This window comes from Lepidothrix coronata, unplaced genomic scaffold (assembly GCF_001604755.1).
Source record: "Lepidothrix coronata isolate B3197 unplaced genomic scaffold, Lepidothrix_coronata-1.0 Scaffold84, whole genome shotgun sequence".
In the NCBI taxonomy this organism is placed as follows: Eukaryota; Metazoa; Chordata; class Aves; order Passeriformes; family Pipridae; genus Lepidothrix; species Lepidothrix coronata.
This window is the reverse complement of record NW_016690264.1, coordinates 2746122-2763094: the sequence shown is the minus strand read 5'-3', so window position 1 is coordinate 2763094 and position 16973 is coordinate 2746122. Positions and strand designations below refer to the sequence as shown.

At 65.3% G+C, this 16973-nt stretch overlaps 6 protein-coding genes across 10 annotated transcripts in view; 2 read left to right on the top strand and 4 right to left on the bottom strand.

Moving 5' to 3' along the window:
* The window catches only part of LOC108500063 (tubulin monoglycylase TTLL3), a 5512-nt gene extending 1704 nt beyond the window's left edge, over nt 1–3808 (bottom strand). Inside the window, exons 1-10 of one of the 3 annotated variants that reach the window (XM_017820564.1) lie at nt 2828–3808; nt 2382–2702; nt 2135–2263; nt 1943–2057; nt 1748–1855; nt 1341–1506; nt 1117–1265; nt 789–1035; nt 252–687; nt 2–161 (exon numbers count right to left, since the gene is read on the bottom strand). In XM_017820564.1, coding sequence (XP_017676053.1) covers nt 2–161; nt 252–687; nt 789–1035; nt 1117–1265; nt 1341–1506; nt 1748–1855; nt 1943–2057; nt 2135–2263; nt 2382–2702; nt 2828–3325 — 2329 coding nt within the window. In that variant the 5' untranslated portion in view covers nt 3326–3808. Of the gene's footprint in view, nt 162–251; nt 688–788; nt 1036–1116; nt 1266–1340; nt 1507–1747; nt 1856–1942; nt 2058–2134; nt 2264–2381; nt 2752–2827 lie in introns of those variants that run through there. The other 2 variants (XM_017820563.1, XM_017820565.1) reach the window with 2 other exon arrangements.
* An 87-nt stretch (nt 3809–3895) lies between these two features.
* On the bottom strand, nt 3896–6023 carry ARPC4 (actin related protein 2/3 complex subunit 4). Its single transcript, XM_017820583.1, has 6 exons — nt 5860–6023; nt 5564–5682; nt 5147–5258; nt 4980–5075; nt 4671–4841; nt 3896–4123 (listed from the first exon to the last, which is right to left on the bottom strand). The coding sequence occupies exons 1-6, from the start codon at nt 5860–5862 to the stop codon at nt 4118–4120; spliced, it is 507 nt and encodes a 168-aa protein (XP_017676072.1). The 5' UTR covers nt 5863–6023; the 3' UTR covers nt 3896–4117.
* A 253-nt stretch (nt 6024–6276) lies between these two features.
* On the top strand, nt 6277–8887 carry TADA3 (transcriptional adaptor 3). Its single transcript, XM_017820573.1, has 8 exons — nt 6277–6737; nt 6866–7116; nt 7273–7378; nt 7531–7672; nt 7834–7937; nt 8043–8152; nt 8285–8470; nt 8547–8887. The coding sequence occupies exons 1-8, from the start codon at nt 6531–6533 to the stop codon at nt 8737–8739; spliced, it is 1299 nt and encodes a 432-aa protein (XP_017676062.1). The 5' UTR covers nt 6277–6530; the 3' UTR covers nt 8740–8887.
* Nucleotides 8888–9646: 759 nt separating this feature from the next.
* On the top strand, nt 9647–13301 carry CAMK1 (calcium/calmodulin dependent protein kinase I). Of its 2 annotated transcripts, none has more exons than XM_017820575.1 (12): nt 9647–9703; nt 10134–10247; nt 10967–11098; nt 11325–11399; nt 11474–11612; nt 11712–11838; nt 11933–12008; nt 12098–12210; nt 12320–12398; nt 12494–12581; nt 12669–12776; nt 12873–13301. In XM_017820575.1, the coding sequence occupies exons 2-12, from the start codon at nt 10162–10164 to the stop codon at nt 12942–12944; spliced, it is 1095 nt and encodes a 364-aa protein (XP_017676064.1). In that variant the 5' UTR covers nt 9647–9703; nt 10134–10161; the 3' UTR covers nt 12945–13301. The 2 variants fall into 2 exon arrangements, with proteins under 2 accessions (XP_017676064.1, XP_017676063.1); XM_017820574.1 differs by having other exon boundaries at nt 12669–12795.
* On the bottom strand, nt 13282–15017 carry OGG1 (8-oxoguanine DNA glycosylase). Its single transcript, XM_017820576.1, has 7 exons — nt 14907–15017; nt 14542–14825; nt 14286–14465; nt 14028–14206; nt 13814–13955; nt 13681–13730; nt 13282–13594 (listed from the first exon to the last, which is right to left on the bottom strand). Exons 1-7 carry the CDS (start codon nt 15014–15016, stop codon nt 13490–13492), a joined length of 1050 nt encoding a protein of 349 aa, XP_017676065.1. The 5' UTR covers nt 15017; the 3' UTR covers nt 13282–13489.
* Nucleotides 15018–15297: 280 nt separating this feature from the next.
* BRPF1 (bromodomain and PHD finger containing 1) overlaps nt 15298–16973 on the bottom strand; it is a 12725-nt gene continuing 11049 nt past the window's right edge. For both annotated transcript variants that reach the window (XM_017820561.1, XM_017820562.1), the window contains exons 10-13: nt 16405–16541; nt 16194–16312; nt 15933–16087; nt 15298–15847 (exon numbers count right to left, since the gene is read on the bottom strand). In XM_017820561.1, coding sequence (XP_017676050.1) covers nt 15664–15847; nt 15933–16087; nt 16194–16312; nt 16405–16541 — 595 coding nt within the window. In that variant the 3' untranslated portion in view covers nt 15298–15663. The remainder of the gene's footprint in view (nt 15848–15932; nt 16088–16193; nt 16313–16404; nt 16542–16973) is intronic.

Here is a 16973-nt window from a genome sequence, read left to right as displayed (position 1 = left end):
TGGGTGTCTCTGGCCCTTGGGGGCACAGGGTGCTGGGTGGCACTGGGCACAGTGGCAGGGGGCTTGACCTGGGCTTGATGCTGTGCAGACCAGCCCTTCTTCAGGGAACAGCCTTTGACTATCAGCTTCACGCGCCCGGACAGAGGCCTGGGCATAGCTGCCTGTGGGGAGACAGCAGGGAGTGGGGACACAGCAGGGAGTGGGGACTTGGGGTGCCCAGGGTGTGCCTGCCCCCCAGCTCCCCAGCCTACCTCCTTGTAGATGAGCTCAAAGGCTCCAATGGAGCAGGTGGGGTTGTCCTTGCGGTCGAGCACGAGGCGCAGCGTGTCCCGCTGGACATTGGCGCAGAGTCGTCGGGTCACAGCTGAGGAGGGGCTCATGGTGGGGCAGGAGTTGATCTCCAGCAGCCAGGGCTGGCAGTCCTCCCCCACGAGAAAGTCGGCCCCGTAGAGCTCAAAGCTGCTCTTGCGGAAGCCCACCTGGTCCTGGGCACTACGTAGGGCGCTCAGTATTGCCGCCTTCATGCCAGGCACTATCACCTGATGCCAAGCATCTGCCTGCCCCAGCCATGCCAGGTATGCCTGGAACTGCTTGCTGGACCAGACCCTGTCAGAGGGCACGCGGGGGTCCTGGTCTGGTGATGTCTTGTACCACTTCTGGACGGAGACATTGCAGAGGTGCCTGGCACTGGGGTGGGGAGAGGGGGGCTGGGGTCAGTCTGGGGGGCTGGGGTCAGTCTGGGGGGCTGGGTCAGGCTGGGGGGCTGGGTCAGGCTGGGGGCCACTCACCGCTCCAGGCAGTGCAGGGAGAAGGGCCGGGAGCAGAAGCGCAGGTAGCAGTCTCCATAGAACCAGACGGTCAGCGGCTTCCAGTCAGTCACCACAAACCACTGACGGATGTCGAATTTGGTGCCGAAGATGGTCAGCAGCCGCTCCAGGTACTTCTGCACCACCCACTTGCCCTCCTGCACCGAGGGGGCTGTGCAGCCCCGCGCCAGCCGCAGCACCTCCTCCAGCCGCGTCGCACAGACGATGCCTGGGGAACAGGGGCACAATGATGGTGGGACCCCTCCTCGGCGGGGACCCTGTGTGTGTCCCCTACTTCCTCCAGCCTTACCCCTGCCTTGGGATTCAGCACCAGGCTTGAGGATCCAGACGTTGAGCTTGCCCTCCATGCTGAACTGCGGCAGCTGCTTCGCCAGGCGCCGCAGCAGGTCCTGGCACCGCTCCCGCTGTGCCCCACTCAGCACCAGCCTGGCCCCCTCACTGTGGGGAGACATGGGGAGCTCAGCACCAGCCCCACCACAGTGTCCCCTGCCCTCTGTCCCACTCTGCACTCACTGTGCCACACAGTAGTAATGCTGCAGAAAGCGGTCCCAGTCAATGCATGTCCTGCAGGGGAACGGGGTGCCCCTGTCAATGTCCTGGTGCCCCAGAACACCCAGGTGCTGCTCACAGACTTCCAGGGCCTCCTCCACCAGCTGGGGGTACAGGGGAGATCCTGGCCCTGCTTTGGATGGCATGGGGTGAGAGACATGGCTAATGTGCCAGCCTTGGAGCCAAAGCAGCACAGAGCCTCCCTCTGGGACCTGTGGCTTTGGTAGCATGGGGATGGGGTGGGGGGCAGAGCACCCATAAGGTGGGTTTATGGGAGGGAGCAGGGGATCCCAGGCCACAGCCATGAGCAGAGACTCAGCCTCCAAGCTCAGCCCCCGGACATGTCCCTGCCATCAGCTCCATGCACTCACCTGGCCCCTTGTCAGAGCTCGGGGGCTGCTCAGTCCCCATCAGCCTGTCCCCAGCCTCTTCCAGGGCCAGTTTGAGCAGACTGCGAGCTGCTGTCAGGCGGAAATCGTCTGCAAGAGGGAGGCATTGTCCCCAATCAGTCCTGCACAGGATGTGGGAAGAGTGGGAGCACAGGAGGGCAGCACCCCTCTGCTCACCGATGAAGGCTTCCCGCTCATCTGTGGTCCCCAGCCGATAGCACCGTGGGAAGAAGGTGTTGGGGTCTGCTTGCTCGATCCAGGGCAGGTTTTGCAGGCTGAGGCACAGCCCCTCCTGTTTAGAGAAGGTTTTCAGTCCCTAGTGAACCCACCCCTCGTGTCCTCCCCTCTCCAAGGGCTCCGGGTTCCCACCTTGGTGGTGAAGGCACCCACTCGGGCATAGTGGTTCACCACATGGTCCTGCTCCAGCAGCCGAGGGTCAACAGCACTGAGGTAGTTGGCCCAGACGAAGTTTGGCACTCGGTCCCGCACCAGGTAGGACTGTGAGGGAAGGGACCAGGGTGGGAGATGGAGCCCTCATCCCAGGGTGTGCCCCATGCCTGGGGGTCCCAGGGAAGGGTGCTGGGGGCTGTGGCAGAGCTCAGCCCTCTCAGCTAACCATGAGGTCATGGATGCCACTGGGGTCCTCTTCGCACTGCTCTTCCTTGTCCTCCTCCTCCTCAGTGGGTGGCCATGGGGAGTGCAGCAGCTCTGTGATCTCCAGGGCAGGCTGTGCCCCACCACGTGGGTTCAGCACTGCCTCCCCCTGCTCTTCGCCATCCTCCCTTGCCTCTCTCTCCAGCTGCTGTTTCTGTTGGTTGCCACGATGCTGCTCCAGCTGTCTGCCCACGCTGGGGGGCTTCCTCTCCACCCAGCCCCGGGCCCGCAGGAGCTTGCGGATGGTGGGGTAGGGGCCCTGCACCATGAAGATCTTCTTCTCCTGCACAGAGACCAGAGGGCTCAGCCTGCCCTAGTCCTGGTCCCTCCAGCTCAGCTCTCCTGAGCCAGACATGCAATAAAGGCAAGCACATAGCATTTGGGGAGGTGTGAAATCAGGCCCCTCACCTTAATGGCTGTCTCCACATGCAGCTTGGCCTTCTTGAGGAGCTCAAGGTCAAGCCAGCACTGGTGGCCATCCTGGTGGCTGCCGGTGGTGGCTGATGCCAGCCGTGTGAGCACAGCCCCGTCTGAGCTCAGTGGCCCCGTTTCCCCAGCACGGGGTGGGGCAGATTCCCCAGCACGGGGTGGGGCAGAGCGAGGGAGAGGGCGCTGCCCCACCTGCCTCTGCCTGGCTGAGCCTGGGGCCCCTGACATGGCATTGTCTGACCTGCCAGGCTTTGCACCAGTGCCCCGGGTGCCCGGCACAGCCCCAGGACGTCCTACTGTGCCCTTGTCCCCAGCCTGCTGGGCCCGTGGACTGCTGGAGTGTCCCCTGCTCCAGCGCTGCCCCTGGCTGGGGGGCTGTGTGCCTGCAGTGCTGCTCTCTGTGCTACATTGTTCCATGGTAGCCTGAGGCCAGGGGAGCTGTGGGTGGCTCTGCCTCCTCTGTGCCAAGCAGGTCATCCTAGTCCCCTGTCCTGCTGGGGACTGGAGCAGGTGCCCAGTGCAGGATTGGCCCCTCAGCCCCCAGCACCACTGATATCGAAATGCAGGCTGTGGCCCCCAAACCCCAGTGTCACTGCAATGTCAGAGTGCAGGATGTGGCCCCCAGTTCTAGTGTGATGTCAAAAGTGCAGGATGTGGCTCCCCCCCACCCCCAGCAGTGCTGTAACGTCACAGCCTCAGCCTCCACAGTGGCTCTACTGCCCTCAAGGGGGGATAAACAGCCCCCTGTGCCCACAAGCCTCCTGCCCCCCCCCTCAGACCGCACACCTCCCACAAACCCTTTTGTGCCTCACACCCAGAGGACCCCCTCAAGCCCCTTGGTGCCCCCAGGCCCCCTTCAAGTCCTTTCATATCCCCCCATTGCCCCAATAGCCCTCCCCGACACCATCAATCAACGTTTGCTGTTGCCATGGTGCTGCACTCCTCCAGTTTCACGCCCCTTCCCATTCCATGAGCTGCACCCCCTCCCCCCGGCCGCGGTCCCCCCATCCCCCGGTGCGGCGGGAGGGAGGAGTCGGAGGCGGTGGATACAGCAAACGAGACCGTTTAAAAAAACAAGACGAGACAATGGCAGCACCGGGGCCGCGCTGCCGCAAGCGGGGGCTGCTCCCACCCGGCCGCCCCGCCCAAAGACGGGCAGGTGGGGCCCGGCCCGGCCCGGCCCGGCCGTTCTCAGGGAGCAGGAGCAGGCACAGGCACGGTGCCCGGCGGGCACAAGCACGGGGGAGCCACGGGGTCCTGCACCACGGCCTAAAACTGGAAAGGAGAGAAGACAACGCAGCTGTCAGTCCCTGCCTGGGGCACTCACCACCCTCCTGACACCCGCGTGGTGCTCACAGAGATCCACACTCAGCTTCTCCCGCTGCCTCCCCCAGGCACTGCACATCCATCACAGCATCCACCGAAAGGACCTGAGACCCCAAGGCTGCTGTTGCCCCTGAGCACACTCTGGGGGTCTCAAAACTGGCACTTCGTGAGCACCAAGCCTGACAAAGTCCAAGAAGTGTTTGGACAACACTCTCACATGGTGGGATTGTTGCGGTGTCCTGTGCAGGGTAAGGGTTGGACTGGCTGATCCTTGTGGGTCCCTTCCAATTGAGAAATTGTGTCATTCTCTGAAAGGGGGTACGAGTACCCTTGGCACCCTCCCCTCCCTGTTCCCAAGACGGTCCTTGGGTAGAATGTCACCGCTGTCCCCACTGAGGTGACTGGGGGGCTCTGGGCACAAGGGCCACAGTGGCTTTGAGTGCCACACCCCACTCCCAAAATCAGGGACCCGCCCCCTCCCATTCCAGAGCCTCACATTCTTGAGGAACTCCTCTGCCACAATGCGGGCCCTGGCATTGACAGAGAGCTTCATCTCGCTGATTTCCTTGTCGATCTCCTCCATGAAGTGGATGACAAAGTCCACCAACTTGTGCTTGTACATCTGCTCTGTGTGGAAGTTTGTGATCAAGAAGCTGATGTCGTAGCCCTGGGAAAGAGAGAAGTGCCCTGGGGATCAGCACCCAAGTCACTGACATGCAACCTCACATCCCAGTTCTGCCCTGGACACCCTCCCAGTGCCAGGAGCAGAGCTGGGGGCTGCTCTGCCCCCTCTCTGCCCCCTCACCTCCACGGGCTTCCTGCGCAGGATGAAGAAGTTTTCAGCCCTCATCATCATGAAGCGCATGAATTTGTGGCACAAGATCTTCTCGATCTCGTCGGCCTGGGGAGAGAAAAGGGAAGTGAGGCTTCCTCCGAGGCAGGAGCTGCCAGCCCCTGCCCACGCCCCCTCACCTGCTTCACAGCGATGCTGACACGCACAGAGTTGATGGAGCCCTCGATGAGTACCTTCTCCTTCTCGTTCCTGCTGATGATCACCGGCTGCAACAGCAGCTCTTTGCTGCTCCTGCAGAGGAAGGGCAGGGCTGACTCAGAAGGCAGCATTCACTGCGAGGTACAGGGAAGCGGAGCCGCGGGGATCACAGAGAAGGGGGGGGTTGCTGCAGGATGCTTCCCGCCCCCCCAGGACGTCCCTCCCTCGTCCCCAAGCTGGATCCCCTCCTCCTTCCCGCAGCTCCCCGGCTCCCTGCCGGCACCAGCGCTGTGCCCGAGGGCCAGGGGGTGCCCGGAGCACGGCAGAGACCGGCCCGCGTCCCCCGGGACGGGCAGCGGGAGCTCCGCAGGGCTCCCCCGGTATCCCCCTCCCCCTACCTGACTTCCACCTCGGGCTTGTTGTGCCGCTCCACCACTTGCGAGGAGAAGTTCTCCAGGCACAGCGCGGCCTGCAGCGTGGCGCGCACCGCGTTCAGGTACGGGCGCAGCGTGGCGGTCTGCGGGGACACGGCGGTGCCGTCAGACCGCGCACCGGGGACCGGCTGCTCCCGGGTCCCGCCCCCTGCGCCAGCCCCCGACCCGCAGCCCCCGGGTCCCGATCACCCCCCGCTAGTGCCGATGCCAGTCCCGGTGCCAGCGCCGTCCCCCCGCCCATCCCGGTTCCCCCACCCTACCATGGCGGTGGTGGCGGCGCTCCGGTCCCGGCAGGCGGAAGTGGCCGATCACCTCTTCCGGGATGCGCGGCACCTCCCACTGCGGCGGGCGGGAGGGGGTGCGGACAGAGAGCTCCCGCCCTGCGGCCCGGCACCCCCGCGGCGCGGAGCGGGGTGGCGGCGGCGATAGCCGGCGCGGCTCCCCCCCGCGCCGCGCCACACTTGGTACGCGCCTGTCAGCTCTTCCATATTAGGGCAGGGAGATGGAGGGCACGCTGGGCCAATGAGCGTCGGTGCGGGGCGCGGCGCGGCCAATGGGCGGCGAGGGGCGGGGCGGCCGCTGGGCCGGAAGGGGCGCGCGGCCCAGGCCCGGGGCCCCCCCGCCGCGTCCCCGCCGCGCCCCGTGAGCCCACCCCGGGATCTCACCCCTGGATCCCGCCCCGTGAGCCCACCCCGGGATCTCACCCCGGGATCCCGCCCCGTGATCCCGCCCCGTGATCCCTCCCCGGGTCCCCGCAGCGCCCCAGTGATTACTCCAGGTTCCCCCCGGTGATCCTGCGCCCGGATCCCTCACAGCCCCGATGCTCCCCGGCCCCCCGTAGCCCCCCGCTCCGCTCCCCTCTCCCCCGGGTTCCCCTGTCCCCAGCGCCGCTCGGTGCCCCCGGAGCCCCCCGGTCCCGGTGTCCGCCGCCATGAGCGAGCTGAAGGACTGCCCGCTGCAGTTCCACGACTTCAAGTCGGTGGACCACGTGAAGGTGTGCCCCCGGTACACGGCCGTGCAGGCCCGCTCGGAAGATGACGGCATCGGCATCGAGGAGCTGGACACACTGCAGCTGGAGCTGGAGACGCTACTCTCCTCTGCCAGCCGCCGCCTCCGCGTCCTGGAGGCCGAGACACAGGTGCTGGGACTGTGTAGGGTCAGGGACAGGCTCCCTGTCCCGCTCCTTCTCGTCCAGGGGCTGCCCCCGGCCCGGCCCTGCCCAGTCCCCCGGGCATGGGACCTGATGGGGCATGAACTCTCTTCCAGATCCTGACAGACTGGCAGGATAAGAAAGGCGACCGGCGGTTCCTGAAGCTGAGCAAGGACCACGATGTGGGCACATCTGTCAAACATGGGAAGCCCAAGAAGCAGAAGCTGGAGGGCAAAGGGGGCCATGGGACTGGGCCTGGCCCTGGCCGGCCCAAGTCCAAGAACTTGCAGCCCAAGATCCAGGAGTATGAGTTCCAGGATGATCCCATTGAAGTGCCCCGCATTCCCAAAAATGATGCTCCAAACAGGTGTGTGGGTGTTGGGGGGCATTGGGATTATCTGTCTCCTTCTTTGGAGCATCCAGCACAAGAGCAGAGGGATAAGGTACCCCGGGGAAGGGGGACGTGTATCAGCTCCCACGTGCTCCCCTGAAGCTCTCCCTCACAGTCCATCCGTCCCTGCAGGTTCTGGGCATCAGTGGAGCCGTACTGTGCCGATCTCACTAATGAGGAGGTCAGAGTCCTGGAGGAGCTGCTCAAGCCACCAGAGGATGAGGCTGAGCATTACAAGGTGAAAAGCTCCCGAGCCCATCCTGTGTCCTCTCTCCCCATCCTCTCCAGTATCTCACAGCAAATGTTCCCGCTGGGGATGCTGCCGTAGTTCTGGGGAGGTGGGAGGCAAGGCGGAGGCTCCAGGAGCTGTGCTGAGCCCTGCTCTCGCAGATCCCACCACTGGGGAAGCATTATTCCCAGCGCTGGGCACAGGAGGACCTGCTGGAGGAGCAGAAGGATGGAGCCCGGGCAGCAGCTGCTGCCGACAAGAAGAAAGGTGTCCTGGGGCCACTGACTGAGCTGGACACCAAAGGTGCCCCCATCCCGCCCCTCCCTTTCCCTAGAGGGGCTGGGAGCACTCGTGCCCAGTGGAGCCAAGCCCCAGCCCCAGGGGCTGAGGCTGCCCTGCCCCACTGCTCACCTCTGTTGGGTCACCTTTGGGGTTGTTTATTTCCCTCTCCTGCTTCCTCCCAGACGTCGATGCCCTCCTGAAGAAGTCGGAGGCCCAGCATGAGCAGCCAGAGGATGGGTGTCCCTTCGGTCCCCTGACGCAGCGTCTCCTGCAGGCCCTTGTGGAGGTGAGGGGGCTCTGTGGGGCCATGCCCTGGCCTGACCCCATGGGGGGGCAGCACCACCACAACCCAGCACTAACTCTTACCTTTCCCTCATGCTCCCTTTCCTAGGAAAACATCATCTCCCCCGTGGAGGACTCCCCCATCCCTGAGATTGCCGGCAAGGACTCAGGAGCTGACGGTGCCGGCACGTCTCCCCGCAGCCAGAACAAGCCCTTCAGGTGAGTGGCTGAGGCAGGCCCGGAGCTGGGCACCGCCCATGGCTGCACTGAGCACAGCGCTGGCTCCCTGCCCAGTGAGTCGTGGGGAGCAAAGGGCGTGTGGTGGGCAGCAGCTGCTCTCTGCCCTGGCAGCGTCCCCCACACCAAGTCCCTGGAGGGTCGGATCAAGGAGGAGCTTGTGGCCCAGGGCCTGCTGGAGTCAGAGGACCGCCCGGCCGAGGACTCGGAGGATGAGGTGCTGGCAGAGCTGCGCAAGAGGCAGGCGGAGCTCAAGGCCCTCAGCGCTCACAACCGCACCAAGAAGCACGAGCTGCTGCGGTGAGAGCGAGCGGGCAGGGATGGGGGCGAGCAGGGGGCTGCCCGGTGGGGACTGACACCCCCGTGTGCCCCCTAGGCTGGCCAAGGAGGAGCTGCACCGGCAGGAGCTGCGGCAGCGTGTCCGCATGGCCGACAACGAGGTGATGGACGCCTTCCGCAAGATCATGGCTGCCCGGCAGAAGAAGCGCACGCCCACCAAGAAGGAGAAGGACCAGGCCTGGAAGACCCTGAAGGAGCGGGAGAGCATCCTCAAGCTGCTGGATGGGTAGAGGGGGCCGAGGACCCCCCTCTCTGTGTGAACTTCACCTGCAGGGTGCTGCCCTGCCTGTACTCTGCCTGTACCCTGCCAGTGCAGGATGGAGTGGGCACAGCCTCCTGCATGCCCTGGGCCTGCTCAGCCTCCCCGCCTGGGTGACAGAGCCTACCTGCTGTCCCGTCCCTGCGTGGGGCTTTCACTGATTCAGGCTTGGGACCTCGTGGAGTTGTGGAGATCTCTCCTGTGGACAGCCTCCCCCAGCTGGTGGCTTCTGCTCCCATGTCACCCCGTGCTCCCCCTGTTACTCAGGTGACATCAGCCAGGTCACTGCAGGGGCCAGATGTGGTGGCTCCTGTGGTGTGGTTCCCACAGTCCCTTGTCCTTCTGTGACCAGGGGTGGGGAGATTCCAACCCCCACAGGGGAGCTGGAGGATGTGGGGAGGGGAAGGGGCTGGAGGGGCGGGGGACCCCGTGGGTGGGTGGCCAAGCTCTCCATGTAATGGTGGCTTCTATTGCCACAACCGGGGGCAATAAAAGCAGCTGTGTGCAGGTGATGGTGTGGTGACATCGGGGACACCGTGGGGACCGGCCCTGCTCTGGGTCGGGTGTGGGCGGGGGAGTGCCCTGCTGGTGCTGGGCTCATCTGGGGCGGGGGGGCTGAGGCGTGGCGGGGCTGGGTCTGTCCTGCAGCTCCACGCGTGTCTGCCCAAGGCATCCATCCCCACAACAGACCCAGGGCGGGTGTCGGGGGTGTTGCCGCCCTGCGCGCGCCCCCTCCCCGCGCCCCCCCCGCCTGTCCACGCGCGCCCGCGGTCACGCGTGTCCCCCCCCGGCCCCCCCGGCGGCCGAACCGCCCCCTCCCATTGGCGGCTGCCGGGCGCGCGCCCGCCCCCCGCCGTGACGTCAGCGCTGTCCGGCGGCGCCGCGCCGGGAGGAGTCGCCGCTGCTCCGCCGCGGGCCCGGGGCCGGGGCCGTCGGTAAGGGCGGGGCGGGGCGGGGGCGGCGTGCCCGCGCGCGGACACCATGCCCACGCGCGGCTCCGAGTGGCGGCGGCGGAGCTGCGCGTCACCACCCGCGCTGCGCAGCTCCGGCTCCCACGCGTGTCCCGCCCGGCGCGGCTGTGCCAGCTGGCAGGCGTGGGGAATGGCAGTGGGGACCCCCCCGCGCACTCACGCGTGTGTCTGAGACCTTCCCTCTGCCCGCCCGCCCCGTGCCCGGGCAACTGGAGGGTGCCTGCCTGTGTCCCTAGTGGGACATCCCGCGCCAAAACTCCCGCACGGGCACAGCTTGTTCCCATGACCCCACGATGAAAACCACGTCCCCTTAGCACCTCGTCACCCCCCCGAGTCCCCACACCATCCCGACATGCTGACACCCTGTCCGTACCGTCTCTCACTCGTGTCACAGGTGGGAGTGGGTGGCCCCACGGGGCACCATGCCGCTGGGGCAGGATGGGCCCAGCTGGAAGAAGAGGACCGAGGATATTCGGCGGATCTACGACTTCCGAGATGTCCTGGGCACGTGAGTCACAGTCAGGGGGACACACCGGTGACAACACTCACCGTGATGGGTCTGGCCCCTCCGGCTTTGCCAGACCTGCCACGTGGAACCGGCTCAAATCCTGGCCTGAGGTGGGGCTGGCGCATGAGGGGAGACACTGTGTGGCACAGGTGCAGGTGCCACCTCCCACTGGCGTTGGCTGGTTCCTCCTGCTGTGCCACGGCGTGGCTGTGCCATGCCCAAGGATGGTCCCCCAGCTGGCAGAGGGGTTTCCACTGGTGCCCACAGCACCATAAGGCTCTTAGGCTGGATTAGCACGTTAATTACGTCAAGGCTTAGGGCCCTTCGCAGCGCGAACATGCTGCCTGTCACTTCCCCACTTGGGCACTGCCAGCAGCTTTGCCCGGCTACTAATGGGCACCTCAGCCCTTGAGTGACCCTGGGTGCTGTGGGATGGCATGGCACGGGGCTCAGCCCCAGCATAGCTCATCCCCAGCAGCATCACAGCCTTATCCTGTCTGATAGGATGGTGCAGCCATACCGGGAGGGACAAGTGGTGCCAGGCGCTCTATTGCTGGCACTCTATTGCTGTCCAGCCATCCCAGCGGACGGCTCCCACTTGCTTTTCTCCTATAAATAGCTGGACTTTCTGCCTGTCGCCATGACAATCGTGGCATAGTGGCACTGATGGCTCTGGCTGACAACCCCCCCCCACCCTGCTTATCCCTTAACCCCCCTAGGGGGGCCTTCTCCGAGGTGGTCCTAGCGGAGGAGAAGGCGACACGGAAGCTGGTGGCCATCAAGTGCATCGCCAAGAAGGCACTGGAGGGGAAGGAGACCAGCATCGAGAACGAGATCGCCGTCCTCCACAAGTAGGGGCTGTCCCAGCACCAGGGTGGAAGTCCCACCCCATGGCACCCCCACAACCCGGCACAGCTCCCCACTGCCAGCATCCATTGCCGCATGTTATTGCCAGTGCCTAAAATAGCCGGCAGCGCGTGATGCCCTGCAGCATGGAGCCTGGCTGCTCTCTGTCCCGTGGGGGCTGGAGTGGGGGCAGGTGGGAGCCCCCTCATGCCCCTGCACCTCCCCCTGCAGGATCAAGCACCCCAATATCGTGGCCTTGGATGACATCTACGAGAGTGGCACTCACCTCTACCTCATCATGCAGCTGTGAGTGTTGTTGGGGGGCTCCAGAGAGGTCTTGGAGGGGGGACTGTGCTGATGGGTGCTGCCCATCCCTGTAGGGTCTCAGGGGGGGAACTCTTTGACCGCATCGTGGAGAAGGGCTTCTACACCGAGCGGGACGCCAGTGCCCTGATCCGGCAGATCCTCGATGCCGTCAAGTACCTGCATGACATGGGCATCGTCCACCGCGACCTGAAGGTGAGCAGCTGGGGGTGAGGGGGACATATGCAGCACCCTCATGGTGGTGGCAGGAGGGGAGCCCAGTGTTGCCCTTCCCTGAACCCCCTCTCCTCGCAGCCCGAGAACCTGCTCTATTACAGCATGGACGAGGACTCCAAGATCATGATCAGCGACTTTGGGTTGTCGAAGATCGAGGGCTGTGGCAGTGTCATGTCCACGGCCTGTGGCACCCCCGGCTATGTGGGTGAGTGCCTGCTGTGGGCTGCCACCACCCTGGGTGTGGGGTTGGGGTATCCCCACAGGTTGGGGTCCCCCCTCACCCCTGCCATCCCCCCCAGCCCCTGAGGTGCTGGCACAGAAGCCTTACAGCAAGGCAGTGGATTGCTGGTCCATTGGGGTCATCGCCTACATTCTGTATGTATCCCCCCTCCTACCCCTTCCTGTCCTGGGGGCCTGGCCCCCAGGGCTGCCCAGGGCCAGCATCCCTCTCCCCCCACACCCAGGCTCTGCGGTTACCCCCCTTTCTATGATGAGAACGATGCCAAGCTCTTTGAGCAGATCCTGCGGGCCGAGTACGAGTTTGACTCACCTTACTGGGATGACATCTCGGACTCGGGTGAGCTGAGACCACCAGGGTGGTGAGGGCTGGGAGCCTGGCACAGTGTCACAGAACCCAAGGGAATGGTGGGCATAGACACTCACAGCTGCTCAATGCCCTGTCACAGCCAAGGACTTCATCCAACACCTGATGGAGAAGGACCCCAGCAAGCGCTTCACCTGCGAGCAAGCACTGCAGCATCCCTGGTAAGGGGTGACCTGCCACAATCTGCCCCTTCTCTGGCTCACCCCACAGCAGCCATGGGGTAGGGGGGCCCCAGCTGACCCCCATCTCCCTTCAGGATCGCTGGGGACACAGCCCTGGACAAGAACATCCACCAGTCAGTGAGCGAGCAGATCAAGAAGAACTTTGCAAAGAGCAAGTGGAAGGTGAGTGGGGGTTGCTGCGGGGTGCTGGGGGACACAGAGGTCTCCCAGGCACCCCATGTCAGGTGACAGACACTGTGGGGTTGACAGCAAGCTTTCAACGCCACGGCAGTGGTGAGACACATGAGGAAGCTGCAGTTGGGAACCAGCCAGGACATCCCTGGACAGACAACTCCCACCAGCCCCGGCGAGCGGCTGGTAGGGGGGACCAGCAATGGTGAGCCCTGACCCCTTAATCCCCATCCTGTACCCCCCAGGGCTGCTGCCAGGATCTCACCCTGCTCCTCCCCGCAGGGTCAGACTGTGGGCACCCACCCACAAGCAGAGGTCAGCGCCTCCCTCCAGACTGAGCACGGCCCCACATAGCCACATCCAGGGGGGACCAGGGGGGCCCAGCCCTCCCATGGGCACCATGTGGGGTGGGGGGCTCTGCAGTGCAGGAGCAGGGGGGACAGTGTGAGGGCACCCTGCTGTGCTTGCTCTGGGTTTGTGGGGCTGCCCTCATTGCAGGCTCACAGCAGAGATCTGCATCGGGGCAGGGGCACCCCACGGAGCACCCCCAGCTTGGGGCTGTGTCGCAGGCCCCTTCCCACATCCATTCCCTCCCTCCGTCCACGCCTGGCCTGGCACTGTCCCACCCCCCACCCCCCCTCAGCATGTTCAAGGGAATTTTCCAAATGGATGTTTCTATTTTATTGCTTGTAATAAAGGCAAGAGGCCAAAGGTGCTTGGCTCGGCTCTGCTCTGGGGGAGCTGGACATAGCCCTAATTCCCCCTGGCCTCACTGCCAAAAGCAGCGTCTCCCTCCACACACACAGTGGGCAGGGGACAGGCACAGCCCACCCCCCTTTGTCCCAGGCTGGCAGCACGCACAGTGTCCCACTCAAGCCACTCTTCCTCCTCGGGTGTCCCTAGGGGGGCCCATCCCCATGGTGGTCCTGGCTTCGGCTCTCCCAGGCCTGATCCCGGCTGCTGGTCAGCTCCTGGCCCTTGCGGAGGTCAGCACAGAACAGTACCTGGAGTGGAGAGAGATGATGGGGTGGGTATGGCCAGGATGGGGGGAAGGGCTGAGCCCCAAGCTGCCTGGGACAGGGGTACTCACCGCTTGTGCCCAGCCAGCGCGGGGGCCCCACAGCCCCCGAAAGAAATCGCCTGTGGAGAGAGGGTGAGTGCCAGCATGGGGGACACAGGCACCATCCCTGAGGTCCCATGTCAGGGCCCAGCCCTGCCCTCACCGATCTCCTGGTAGGCCCGGGGGGTCAGGCTCTTGCTGCCCACCGCCACGCCGTAGCGCTGCTGTGCAATGTGCCAGACATGAGTGTCCACTGGCACCGCCTCAGCCTTGTCCAGGGACAACAGGCAGACACAGTCAGCCACCTGCCACCAGCAGCACTGTCAGCCCCTGATGCTGGACCCCATTCCCCATCCCACCCCCGCCCTGGCACCCACCTTGGCACCTACACCAGGCAGGGCGCACAGCACCTTCCTGGCCTCGGCGTAGGGCGCGGTGCGGAGCTGGCGCAGCCCCTCAGCACCAAGACCCTGGGCGATGGCCCGCGCACTCCCACTGACAAACTTGGCCCGGTACCCAAAGCCCAGTGCCCGCAGCCGGGCCTCGGCATCAGTGCCTGCGTGGACACAGCATAGGGATGTGGGTGGGCGCAGGCGAGGTCATTGTGGGGTGGAAGTGGTGGGGCGACAGCAGACCTGTGAGTGCCGAGAGGGACGGGAAGGCGTGGAACGGCCGGGCGTCGATGGAGCAAAGGTGGCGGCCAAAGGCCTGGCAGAGGCGCTCAATCATGGCAGTGATGCGGGAAATGTGGTTGTTGGAGGTGCAGATGAAGGAGAAGAGGCACTCGATAGGGTCCTGCCGCAGAACCCGCACCCCTGCAGGCAGGACACAGTGAGGGGATGCCGGGCAGGTGCTGTGGCCATCTCTTGTGGCCCCATGGAGCCACCTCACCTGGGAAGTCCTCGGCCACCTTGCGGAACAAGGGGTCGGCCGCCTCCCACTCACGATACAGGGCCGACAGACTCACGTCCAGCTGGAAGTAGTCGCGCAGGATCCGGTCTGTCTCCGCACCGTCCAGCTTGGCTGCTTTGGCGGGGCACCCACCCCGTTCCTCCTCCTTGTGCTCATCCTCCTCGCCGTACACCGTGTACCAGAGCCGGTCCCGGTCCTGCCGCAGCGTCCAGACGCGCCCCTCCAGCACGCCTGTCCAGGCCCCCGGGCTGCTCTCCCACCACCTGCCGCACACGGGCACATCGGGGCGGGCCCGGGCACGCAGGGCCGGGCCGGGGGGCGCCGGGACCCCCGTGCTGGCTCACCGGAAGCTCTGTCCCGAAGACAGCACCAGGTCCAGGCGCAGCTCGGCCAGCGGGCACGGCAGGCAGCGCCACAGCGACGGGCAGGCGGACGGGGCGTCCCGCAGCTTCATGGGGGCCGGGGGGCGGCTGCGCGCCCCTGCCCGCGGGGGCGGCGGGGTCAGGCACCGCGCGGCGCTGAGCCCTCGGCCGCCCCAGCCGGGCCCGGCCCCGCACCTCCTCACCGCCGCCCGGCCCGTGCCCCCCGGCCCCGCAGCGGCCCCGTCGCTCCCCAGCACAGATAAACCCCGCGCGGGCGGAGCTCCCGTCGCTCCCCGCCCCGGTTTCCGCCCGCCGACGGAAGCGCGGCCGGCGGCGCCACACGTGTCCCCCCCCCGCTCCCGCCCCGCCCGCAGCGGCCGCGGCTCCGCAGCGGAGGTTTATTTTCTAAGAATCAATAGATTTTTCTTCCTTCAAAATAAATACAAACAACGTCCAAGCGCGGGGCCGACCGGGGGGGCTGGGCCCAGGGGTTGGGGGCAGCACGGGGGGTTGGGGGCGCGGGGGCCGCCCTGGGGCACGGCGGCGGCCAGAACAGCATCCCGAGGAGCGGCAGGCTGGAGGGAGTGGGCACCGGGAATGGGAGAGTGGGGGGGGCGCGGGGGGGCCGGCCCCACCCCTCCCGGTCCCCTGTCCCCCAGTGGGTGCAGGCCAGCTGCACGGGGGTCCCCGAGCCCCGTTTGCCCTGAGATTCGGCGGGGGAGCGGCCGGCGGGGCCGGCTCAGTCGCTCTCGCTGGAGTCACTGCTCTGCTCGCCCTGCACCTTGTTGCGGTGCTGCATGGCGCGGTGGTAGGCGATCTGCACCGACTTGCGGATGTTGGACTTGCGGCCCTCCAGCATCTTCTCCTTGTCCAGGTCCTGGTTCACCCCCAGAGGCACCAGCTTCGTCCGGGGCAACCACTGCCTGCGGGGAGCAGGGGGCCACCTCGTTTGAGGGTTACAATCGTCTCTGGACACCCCCCCCAAAGCCCCCGGCGCCCCGGCCTTACCAAGTGCGCTTGTTGTCGAAGAAGAGGACAAGGTAGAGGTGCTCGCGTGCTTCCTGAGTCATCTGCTCCCCCAGCTTCAGCACCTCCAAGGGGGGCACGGGGATGGGGACGCCGTGGTGGAACATGCCTTCCCGTGGCATCTTGGGATCAATGATCTGCCAAAAGAGCAGGGGAAGGCTGAGAGGGGAACGGGGACCCCAAGAGCCAGTCTGCAGGAAGGGGACATGGATTTTGGAGGCCCCGATGATGGGCAGTACTCACCAGTGCCGGGTAGGAGGGGTACCCCCGGCACTTGGCCCACACCAGATCCAGGGCGTCCAGGGAGGAATCTTCATCCTCAGAGAGCCACCCCGCGCCGCGCCCCATGCCCTTGCGCACCACTGTGCCAGAGGAGAGGGGAGAGAGGGGTCAGCTGCGTCCCCCCAGGTGACGGTGCCAGCCGGGCACGTGGCTGCACAGCCACAGTACTTACTGCTGTGCCCCACGCCTCGTCCAGTGCCCACAGAGTAGGACTCATTCTCCGTCCCCGACGTGTCCTCACTGCTGTCTTCCGGGAAGTTCACTCGGGAGAAGGAAGGTTTCCCTCTGCCCTGCTTGGAGGGTGTTGTGCTGCAGAGACAGGGAGCAGAGCCATCAGTAAGAGTCATGTTAAGCTTTCAGAAACTGCTTCTGGGAGGGCCAGCCTGGTGGGACACCAGGGCTTGTGGGCTCCAGCTGCTGGTCTCGGCACTGGGAAGGACTTGGAAGGGGTACCAGGCAGAAAGGTGGGATGGTGCTTCTGCCAGGGTGCCAGCCAGACCCCCACCCAGTTTCACGCAGGAGGACCCAGAAGATGTGCACTGATCAGAATTAGAGGCACAGGCACCTGATGGTGCTGGCAGCTGGAAGGGCAGTGACAGAGCAGCTGCTGTGACAAGAGGGAATTCCCCAGTTCATGCTCCTTGCTAGCCCTTTGGTGCACAATCACACCTTTAGGTTTTACATTAAAAAAGGCACAAACCCTGCAGATTTCTAGGGATTAGCTGGGAGCAGCAGGAGGGT

Excerpts from the sequence above, each read along its gene's own strand:
- CAMK1 (XM_017820574.1), top strand. The coding sequence starts at position 10,162 with ATGCCGCTGGGGCAGGATGGGCCCAGCTGGAAGAAGAGGACCGAGGAT. Across the intron at positions 10,248-10,966 it reads TTCCGAGATGTCCTGGGCAC|GGGGGCCTTCTCCGAGGTGG; the intron begins GTGAGTCACAGT and ends TAACCCCCCTAG. Across the intron at positions 12,582-12,668 it reads TTGCAAAGAGCAAGTGGAAG|CAAGCTTTCAACGCCACGGC; the intron begins GTGAGTGGGGGT and ends TGGGGTTGACAG.
- TADA3 (XM_017820573.1), top strand. The coding sequence starts at position 6,531 with ATGAGCGAGCTGAAGGACTGCCCGCTGCAGTTCCACGACTTCAAGTCG. Across the intron at positions 6,738-6,865 it reads TCCTGGAGGCCGAGACACAG|ATCCTGACAGACTGGCAGGA; the intron begins GTGCTGGGACTG and ends ACTCTCTTCCAG. Across the intron at positions 8,471-8,546 it reads AAGAAGCACGAGCTGCTGCG|GCTGGCCAAGGAGGAGCTGC; the intron begins GTGAGAGCGAGC and ends TGTGCCCCCTAG.
- OGG1 (XM_017820576.1), bottom strand. The coding sequence starts at position 15,016 with ATGAAGCTGCGGGACGCCCCGTCCGCCTGCCCGTCGCTGTGGCGCTGC. Across the intron at positions 13,956-14,027 it reads TGCCTGGTGTAGGTGCCAAG|GTGGCTGACTGTGTCTGCCT; the intron begins GTGGGTGCCAGG and ends TGCTGGTGGCAG. Across the intron at positions 13,595-13,680 it reads GCGCTGGCTGGGCACAAGCG|GTACTGTTCTGTGCTGACCT; the intron begins GTGAGTACCCCT and ends TCTCCACTCCAG.
- ARPC4 (XM_017820583.1), bottom strand. Across the intron at positions 5,259-5,563 it reads AAGCCCGAGGTGGAAGTCAG|GAGCAGCAAAGAGCTGCTGT; the intron begins GTAGGGGGAGGG and ends CTTCCTCTGCAG. Across the intron at positions 5,076-5,146 it reads TCAGCATCGCTGTGAAGCAG|GCCGACGAGATCGAGAAGAT; the intron begins GTGAGGGGGCGT and ends TTCTCTCCCCAG.